General features: G+C 40.0%; 2 protein-coding genes across 2 annotated transcripts; one reads left to right on the top strand and one right to left on the bottom strand. All coding sequences in view use genetic code 11, as the record gives it.

Annotated features, from left to right (window-relative positions):
* Positions 1-4,447: 4,447 nt before the first annotated feature.
* On the top strand, positions 4,448-5,824 carry EGR_08129 (Galactosylgalactosylxylosylprotein 3-beta-glucuronosyltransferase 2; the record flags this gene model as incomplete). The annotated part of the gene is made up of 4 exons (XM_024497378.1): positions 4,448-4,659; positions 4,749-4,956; positions 5,361-5,663; positions 5,747-5,824. 4 exons carry the CDS (start codon positions 4,448-4,450, stop codon positions 5,822-5,824), a joined length of 801 nt encoding a protein of 266 aa, XP_024348174.1.
* A 404-nt stretch (positions 5,825-6,228) lies between these two features.
* Positions 6,229-9,054, bottom strand: EGR_08128 (beta-13-glucuronyltransferase; the record flags this gene model as incomplete). The annotated part of the gene is made up of 2 exons (XM_024497377.1): positions 6,229-6,342; positions 8,875-9,054. The coding sequence occupies 2 exons, from the start codon at positions 9,052-9,054 to the stop codon at positions 6,229-6,231; spliced, it is 294 nt and encodes a 97-aa protein (XP_024348173.1).
* Between the last annotated feature and the right edge of the window lie 999 nt (positions 9,055-10,053).

Genomic DNA, 10,053 nt, shown 5'->3' with positions numbered 1-10,053 from the left:
GACTTGTGCACAAGCACCAGTTAGTAACACTGAATAACCACATTGTGAGCACACACCAGTAACCAACTGCCCAAGTCAGCTTGATCATAGAAATGGAGGCTTCTTTAAATGGATATGGAGTAAAGGGGTCCTCGTGTAATTACCTCGGCTTGTGCACTGACACTGTTGCATTCACTTTTGACATTAGCTTCACATTTGAAGTGACAAGTGCGCAACAGGATGCCGTATTGCAAACCCTCCGGTCACATCAAAGAGTTGTGATGGTGGGTGTCTCAGCACTGCAATATCACATAAAGCAATGTCTACGATTGATGTCTGCATAATCAATGGCAAGTGTGGACGTTTAACGCAATCACTTTACTTTTACTTTTTTGTAAGAAGCATTTGAACTTGTTTGACACCCTAATGAGGTGTGAGCAATCACGGTTACCTGAATATGACTATTGAAGTTGTCACTTGAATTGCACCGGGATGTCGAGTGACTCACGAGTGGCACACCATGTGGTGCCACATGAATCAAGGCAATTGAGTCAACCTCTCCACAGATCCGCTCCGATGAGAATGCTCATGTGTGTGGATGGCACTACTTTACAGTGCAACACAGAGTCAGTGCTCAAACAGCCTAAGACACCACGATACGGTATAGCGTGTGCGGCAAAATCAAAGAGGTAATTTTTAAGACCACCACTATGCTTACTACCCACCATCTTTCAAATGGAAAGCGATTTCTCTCTACTCTTCACTGAACTGAATGCTTCGGATGGAGTCGGTGGAACCTACGACTAATTTGATTGCTCGCATTGCCTAAGACATTACCAATTATATCAGCATACTTAATCCTCTTAACTTGGCTACGATGAGATGAATGCCGACTTCTTCGTTACCTTAATATCATAAATACGTATTTTAAAGGTAGAGTTGAAAATACTACAGTTTTATCTTTATTGTAAAGGCGTAAACGTTTGTGCACTGTATGAAGTCCTTACAGAATGCCCTCTTCGTAGTATGCATCATAGTGTACCTGAATTCTTAAGAGATCGAAACAAGTCACAATGATATAATTAACAACGTCCATTTAAATCGCATTCCACATGGTATTGGTTGTGTACTGATTTTCGTATCCCCGTGTTTAAGTCTATGTCAAGCAAGATTTCATTAACGCAAATATAGGTTGCTCGAGATAAACGAGGTTGGGGAGTTCGTGTGCAAATGAGTGCGAACTCTACTGTTGAAGGACCTCTTTCATGTTACATGAAGTGCACCTCGTGACCACTGCCTTAAGCGATACCACCACTTCGTGCATTATCCCTACACCGCATATCTCATACATTCCTTTCATTTGCACCTAAAAGAAGGTAAAAATGAAGAATTGTTAATGGCGATTTGGTATAGGTGGTGAGACAAATGTCGAGGAAATTCAGGTAGGTGCTTTATGCATAATCCTACAATTCCATTGTCTGCTTTATGTTAAGGCCAGAAATGAAAGATAACTTAAAAATTAATAGAAGGATTTTGGTCCTTTTTAGTGAGAAACAATTGGTGTCAGATAATGCGGTCTTATTTGAAAGGCTCAGATTTAAAAGTCATATAGGTCTGCGGCATTTTGGGGTCAATGTTCCTTCTGCATTAAAAGTGGCCTCACACCTATGTTAAATGCTGTGGTGTAGTCTGCTGATAATTAAGTTCCCCATAAGTCAGAATACTTTTTTGTGCCATGAGCAGAAATTTTAATATGCTCGCTGAGAAGCAGAAGTTCTTCAGTAGAATTTGAGCACTACCTTGAGAATCTAGAATAAATTGCATAATAGCGTAATCAACCAATGCAAGTGGAAAAGCAGATATAATTATATATGGGTGGGTGACATGCTGACTTACTTCATCGTAGGCTTATAAGGTTAAACATGACGAATTGATTTCTAAGAGGTGGGTAAAGAGCTAGATTATTCTACTGTAACATTCACAAAGGATCCATCGAATTCGTGATATTTGCGATAGAGGAAGTAAGTATCTCAGTGATCGTATGTAGGATGAATAGTAAGACTAGAAAAGAGGAGTTAAATTGTTAGTATTTCCTCAGCATTTCCTAGTTCCTGTACCATAGTGAGCTCGCAATTGATCTATATTTACTAATGGGGTTAACACGTGAGATCTTTTGTGCGTTGTGGATTCTGCAGAGCCTCCAAGCCGACAAATGGGCAGGAGTGAAAGCATTGAAAACGCACAGTCTTATTTGTGGAACTGTGTGTATGGTCTTTGGAATGGCTCTGAACCTACTGCTGTGCGTGGGATTATGGATAGCATTTTCTCTATTTCGTTTTGGTCACTGGGGAGAAGTGATAGAGGGTGCAAATGGTGGAATGCGATGTAACTTCCAGGGAATGGCGTGCGGCAGGTAGACTCGCAGAAAGCGAGAGTGTAAATGTTTATCTGGAGATGTGGTTATCCACCCCACATGTAGCATTGACAAGGCATATCGGAGTCCATGTGATTAACTGATAAATCTGTGGGTCAATTTTGCCACAACTTACCTAACCAGGCATGGGACAATATTTGAAATCGGCTGAACAGTACTGCTTTTATCAGAACAAGGTTGTTGCAAATGTGGTCGCTATTGGTTTTCTACCCTGGTATGGTTCCGTTTGTCTACACTTTTAATCCTCCTATGGTAACCTTTATTTTAACGTGAGGGGAAAGAATTGTGTGTGACATGTGTGGTAGATAAAAGTAGCTTACGGGATGACGTCTCGATTTATCAGCTAGACAATTTTCATTGGCTTATCAACAATCACGCTCGAATGATTCGTGACGTATTTACAACAGGATGAATTATCTGGGTGAGTTAAGTGTGTTGATAAATTCTTGGGATTATTTTAATAGTTCAACATTTTTATAACTTACGTTTAAATTTATCGCTTAGTATTTAACTATTATACGTGTTGATGAGGGGGCAAATGACCTACAAACTAGTGGCACCTGTGCTTTCCATCAAAGGCCACTATGGTGACTTGTGAGGGCATTACAAATGAGCAAAATACTTCAATGAGATTTCCACATTGCCAGACGTGCATCAATATATTAACAGAAATGAAACAAATAATACTGTTTAAATACAATTGTAAAAGGAAGCCTGTTTACTCACTATATAGGTCCTAGGTTATGATGCAGCTCCTGAGTCTTTCCTGAAATCACAAGAATTTACACTAGTATGGCAGGAGATGTACTACTGACGTACAGAAGAGGTGAGGCTACTTGCATAACCCGGAGCCCACACCGCCGAGTGCAAGTACAATCGGCTGTGCCGTAAATGCCCGCATGGTTAAACGCAGAGTTAAACAAACCACCAAAGCATTACAATTGGTTATTCAGAACATTATGATTTCTTGATTTATCTACTTTACCTGTGGGTTTTTTGGGTTTTTCCGTCAAGGAGCTAAAGCCTAAAAGTAGCTTATGGTTAGTTTCACTCAAGGCTAACTTTACAGACAAACTACTTGCATGATGGTTTTATTGGTTTCCTGTATATTACTAAGCTTTTTGAAGAACAGCCCTATGCAGAACTGTTTCTAAAGAGACCCCTTAGTAGCAAGCTACGCTAAAATTACCCTAAATATGCACCTGTATTTCGTCATTTGTAATCAGGTTATAGTCTTATATTTATTTGGCAGCCAAAGGTTCTAGAATTTATACCACTGGAAATGAATATACACCACAAACTAAAAGGCAGGCTAAGAGACTACTGGTTTAGGTGACATGAGCAGGAGTCCTTTTGACCTTCGCAAAGCTAGATACACTTCTTCGGTTAATTAAATAATTAGTACGTGAGTAAGTAGCCCTTGATAGTTAAATAATGGACTTAGTAGCAGGTACAACTTTAGCAAAAAAAGATTTGTGGTAACTAATCTTACTGTTAAGTCACAACAGGCTGATTAGTAAAGGAAAAGCCATTGAGCAATTTGGGCAGATGGGTGTTACTCAACGCGTAGAAATTAACCGATTGACCAACTCATTATGGCATCAGCATTTACTCCTCCTAACGCGATCATTTAGTTTTCTCCTTGGGCTGTTCCAAGCCGACTTTAATTACGCGCCATTGACGATCAACTAATGAAGGTGCTTAAAAGTCATTCAACAATTGACCCATCAATATTCAATATATTATTGGATTGTCTAATGAGAAACCAATATCTACCACAGGAATTATAATCAACGATTTGATTTAAGCCATTGCATTTCGAGCAACCTGACCACTAATGACAAGGTCAGAAGGCTCTTAATAAGGATACTTGACTAGCTCAAACCAGCATCAATTCTGCGTGTAGTACACAGAACACAGCGAAATTTAGCCAATCGCGATGCCTGACGAATCACCTTTACTGCCCTGATCCTTATAGATATAGAGATTTTAACTACCTGCATTCATTTCAACTTTGAGCCTTAAAAGAAAAGAATGAGGCGACCCACAATGCTGGTGCTGCTTTTCATTCTCATCGGCACAGCTCCCTTGATGTATCGGTGGCATCGCCATCCTACAATATTCGTCATCACACCGACCTACTCACGCCCAAACCAGATGCCCGAATTAGTACGCCTATGTACTGTTTTAAACACTGCTGGCAATGTCCACTGGATAGTGGTTGAGGACGCAGTGACCAAAAATAGGTAGGAGCATCATAGCTTTGTCAAGTGCGCTGCTCTACTTCTCAATCTCATTTCCACCATGTTTACTTCAAACAATCAATTTTGTTAAGAGCATTGACTCGATTTCTCGATGATTGCGGCCTTCCCTATACTCACTTGAGCGCACCAACATCCCCGTATAAGAGGCACGTTCGAGGGACGAATCAACGTAATGAAGCTCTGCATTGGTTGCGAAAGTCATTTCAGTTAACCGGGCAATCCGGAGTCGTGTACTTTGCGGATGATGACAACACCTATCACCCAGATCTCTTTGATGAAGTGGGTATATACAGTCGCCTTTTGTCCCATTTTTCCAACTTCTGATATATTATCGGCATTGAAGTGACCAATTATGTGATCATCGCGATAGTCCGGGTATTTTGCCATCGAAAATATACTAAAGAATAGATTACATATAGCACTTATTTAACGATAACTACATACAGATGTCTATAAAACCGGTTTGGATATAGATTTGTTGCATTTGAAATTAAAGGCGAATTGTCCTCAACTAGGCATGATTTTGGGCAGCCGAAAATTCCTTTCATCGACAACAGAGTTACACGACTCACCATGGATTTCATTTACAAGATATTTTCCTCAGCAGTTAGGAAGGTTTTACTTAAAATCACCAATTCTGTAAGGAATTGCAGAGAAAAAGTCATTCACAAAAATTGTTTTAGATGCGAACACTTAGAAGAGGAGCAACATGGCCCGTGGGCATGATAGCTGCATCTAACTGGGAGGGATGCATCACCAATCCTAACGATCGCAGCAAGATATCAGACTTCTGGACTAATTGGGAGCCCAATCGGAAGTTCCCTATTGACATGGCAGGTTTTGCAGTCAATCTCAACGTGGTTTTGGAATATCCAAACGCCCTGTTTGACGACACTACTATCGGAAGGCAGGAAGGTCTAATACTTTTGAGGCTTGGCTTCAAAAATGGTTATGAGTTGGAACCAAAAGCTGATGGCTGCAGGAAGGTTAGCCTGTTTGTAACACATTTTTTTCTTGATTAACTTTGAACCAGTGGATTTGTAATGATGCATGCAGATTATTCTTATAGATCCTTGTTTGGCATACAAAATCAGCCACCCAGGATGTACAAGTGATCGGGCCAGCTACCATTATGAATATGTTATGAGACTATTGTACAAATCGTCCAGTATCTGCTGCTCTAGTCTCCCACTTTTAAAATATTTTTTTTCATTGCATATTGTTGTGTCTGTAAATGCATCGATACAAAGTTTTGGGAAATGTTCTCTCTAGAAGTAACTTATTCATGGCTTTTAATGAATTTCTTTTGCATGAATACACAATTTTTCTTTTTAATAATCTCAATCCTTAGTAACTAAAAAGAATCCTCTTTCAAAGAGTAGGATTTTGATGAATTTTTAAGGATTTTTACACGAATGCAATGCAAAATCCCCCTTAACAGTCCAAAGTAAAAACTGGAGTAAGATCCACGGTTGAATATAGCTGTGTAAAGGAAAAGGGTTTACATTTAAATCCGTCTTTGAAGCATGTCTACTTCGATTGAAGAGCCGATCAAATGGCAGCGAAGCAGTACTGAAACCGATTAGGCTGTTTTTCATCCATGGAACGAGGAGAGTGCGTGGAAGTGCATATCATTACTTGAGCAGTGATATTGGGGGTTATGATCTGCCAAGGCGTAGAGAAGATGGACGTTTGTTTCCTTCTTACGGGGCTAAAGGTGGGAGCTCCGTCACATGGTTGGCGTCAACCCACCGCTTTTACACCTGAAAGGTTTTTTCAAACACATACGGATTACAGTACGATGTGAATATAATATCACATGCATGAGTGCAAGTAATAGTTGGTAAATTTGAACCATAAAATTCATTTCACTTCTGAACTCCCGTTAAAGTAAGTCTACATAATAATGGTTCTATGGGAAAATAACCGGTTATCTATTACTCACAATTCTAATTTAGTTCCGAAGAAAAACTGCCATATGAGATGATCAGGATGGCTTTAAAGGATGCAAATATGCCTTACTATGTAGATTGCGTACACATCACTTTAGCTCCTCTCTGCAATTACTTGGATATCCGAGGCTTCCTTGAAGTTTTAAGGAGTCACAGTAGTATGGCAGAACAACTGAGAGGTTACAGGCCTAATCCGGCTTCTGTACCTCAGAGGTGCTGGCGTACTCAAACGTAGACTTAACCCAACTATAATGGAATTGCAATTCACTTAAACATTTACTGATTAAAAACACTGGCACACTTGCTATGTAGCACAATAATAAATTTCGCTTCAGTAGCGCTGCTGCACATGATTCAAGAGATGAATTATTGTCGTTTTGTTCACTTGCTCCAATTTTAAGTTTATGCGTCTCTGATCTCAGCAGCCCTAGCCAGCATAATTTGTAAATTTACGCACATTCGACTACTAAGGATACGTCTTCTGTTCCATTTGATGTGGGATGCATGCAAAGATTGGGATTCACCAAAGCAGTCGAGGAAGCAGTTCAAAATCCGAATATATTGAGTGAGGTGCATAGTGAGAAAAATCAATGCAGATTTGTGTTGTTCGTTCTAATCTTGCATTCAACAGTTGCAAGTGGCCACCAAAAAATTCCCAGTCTAGGAATTTCATTAAAGGGGAAGCATAATAAACGGTTATAGTGTTGTCATTTGACTTGTATTGGCTGGTAAGGCAGATTTGGAGAAAGTTGGATAAAAAAGCGTCTAGTTGCTACTTCATGGCATTCGTCTTTATTTGTAAAAATGAAAACATAGCTTGCGCGGGCTGAAAGTAAGCTTTGCTCCTTCCGACACCACCACTTCTCTTGCCGTTATGGATCGGATATCTGTAAGACGCCGCTGATCCTGGTTCAAGTTATTTTAAGGTTAAACATACCCACGTAAGACAGAGGGGTGAAGTTGCTCAGAGGAGGAGCATAAAGTGCTTCGCACAACAAATGTACTGAATTACCTAAGTACCGCCTTCTTAGTGGAATGCTGTGCCAGTAAGTAAAATGGAGTCCGGTGTTGTTTACTACACCAAAGCCCACTAATAGCAGGCAAATGCAAGCCTTGGTGTAAGTAAACCCAACTTTTGACGAATAATTTTTCGCATCAGGCAATTTAATGCAACTTGACATAGTTTTACCACTACTGCTTACAATTTTGGCAGTATTTGCAACTTTCGTTATGACGAATTAGCAACGTGCACTAACCCTATGGGCCAAGTGAGTGGATTGTTTGAAGGTTAGCCAATCCTATGATCGACTGATTAAAGAGGCAAAATATTCCATTTCTAATCACAAATTCTCATCAGCGCATCAGCAGGGTGTAATCCATCGACTCTTCTGGCACATGGCATGCATGCACTCAGCAACAAACACGATTTCATTAGTTGAAGTGAGATTGTTCATTGCAAACTCTTTTAACTAACATAGAAATATTTTTTTGCACATACCTACCTAGATATAAGCACTATTTCAGTAATACAGAGAAATGTGTACATATCACTGCTCAAATAAAGATATCATCATATCCGTACTCTACTCGAACCATGGGTACGAAGCAGCTGATTACGCTACACTATTGCTCCGCTGCAGTGTAATTGGCATTTCCCTCAATTAAAGTAGTCAATGGTTTAATGACAAATTTAAACGCAGAGTTCCTCAGTGAAAGTGATTAACTAGGATAAGTCTTACTCAAAATCCAGTTCAGACCATCATGTTAAGTGATGGTCAATTAGGAATTCAATAGTGCATTCACGTCAACAATCTCCGTGAATGTCCTACAATCCGGTGCTTTGCATAAGGGTTCTTAGTAGAATTAGGAGTTAAAAATGTTCAACAATGGTATCTATTTGTCACAAGTTCATACAATATATTAAAATAAATGAACTTCTGGTGACTAGGATAAACTTTGCCAAATTCATTATCTGGATGGATTTACAGGCAAAATTGTAGCTGATCTATCAAGTAGTAATACAAAAATATTACACGAAAGAAGGCAGGCACTGCAGCTTGTGGACATTTCGTACTTAAGCCTAAATAATAAGCTCTCAGTGGCAGATGGCTCAACAACTTTTGCAGCTTATTTAGCTGAATTCGTATGCCAAACAAGGAGAAACAAAGGTAATCTAGATACTTTGCAGCACAACCACTAAACCAAAGTTAAGGGAAGGTAAAATGATTATCGCAAAAACTCTTACCTCCCTGCAGTTGCAAGCTCTAGGCTCCAACTCATAAGCCTTTTTGAAACCAAGGCCGGCAGGTACTACACCCTCTTGTTCGGATACAATTTTGACACCAAACAGGGCACTTGGGTGTTGCAAAACCAAGTTGAGATTGACTGTAAAGTCTGCCATGTCAACAGGGGATCGGTGACGCATCCCTCCAGTCAGATAAAGGCAGCAAACCTACAGACCATGCTGCTTTTCTTTTAGGTGTTTGTATCTAAAGCAATCCTTTGAATAGTACTTTATCCCTTTCCCCAAAATTCTTTACGAAATTGGTGCTTTTAAGGAAAAGGTTTACCAAGGACTCGATAAAACTTTTTAAATAAAAGCCTTGGTAACACGTGTGGTGCTATTTTCGACGATCGTAATTTATGGTAACGCAAAGTCATGAATAGACGGGGATGCTGCACCTCGTATTCCTAATATGGCAATTCTATCCCCAACAGTTTGCAGTCGCTCCATAAGCATCGGCAGAGAGAGCCTATTAAAAGATTTTTTTGGATAGAATTTACCTCATGGTGAAACATTACCCCAAGTTGTCAGAAAATGTTTAAAAATAGTTCCGCTACGTCTGTAAGCGACTGCCTCAAAATGAAAGTCAAATACCTATTTTATATAAAAGCATTCCCATAGTTTTTTTTACAGGTATTTATGGATTCCAGATGGCAAACTAACTTGAGTCCGGATTGCCCGGTTAACTGAAATGACTTTCGCAACCAATGCAGAGCTTCATTACGTTGATTCGTCCCTCGAACGTGCCTCTTATACGGGGATGTTGGTGCGCTCAAGTGAGTATAGGGAAGGCCGCAATCATCGAGAAATCGAGTCAATGCTCTTAACAAAATTGATTGTTTGAAGTAAACATGGTGGAAATGAGATTGAGAAGTAGAGCAGCGCACTTGACAAAGCTATGATGCTCCTACCTATTTTTGGTCACTGCGTCCTCAACCACTATCCAGTGGACATTGCCAGCAGTGTTTAAAACAGTACATAGGCGTACTAATTCGGGCATCTGGTTTGGGCGTGAGTAGGTCGGTGTGATGACGAATATTGTAGGATGGCGATGCCACCGATACATCAAGGGAGCTGTGCCGATGAGAATGAAAAGCAGCACCAGCATTGTGGGTCGCCTCATTCTTTTCTTTTAAGGCT

Source organism: Echinococcus granulosus, assembly GCF_000524195.1.
Source record: "Echinococcus granulosus chromosome Unknown EG_S00097, whole genome shotgun sequence".
Classification (NCBI taxonomy): domain Eukaryota; kingdom Metazoa; phylum Platyhelminthes; class Cestoda; order Cyclophyllidea; family Taeniidae; genus Echinococcus; species Echinococcus granulosus.
This window is presented reverse-complemented; position numbering and strand designations above follow the sequence as displayed.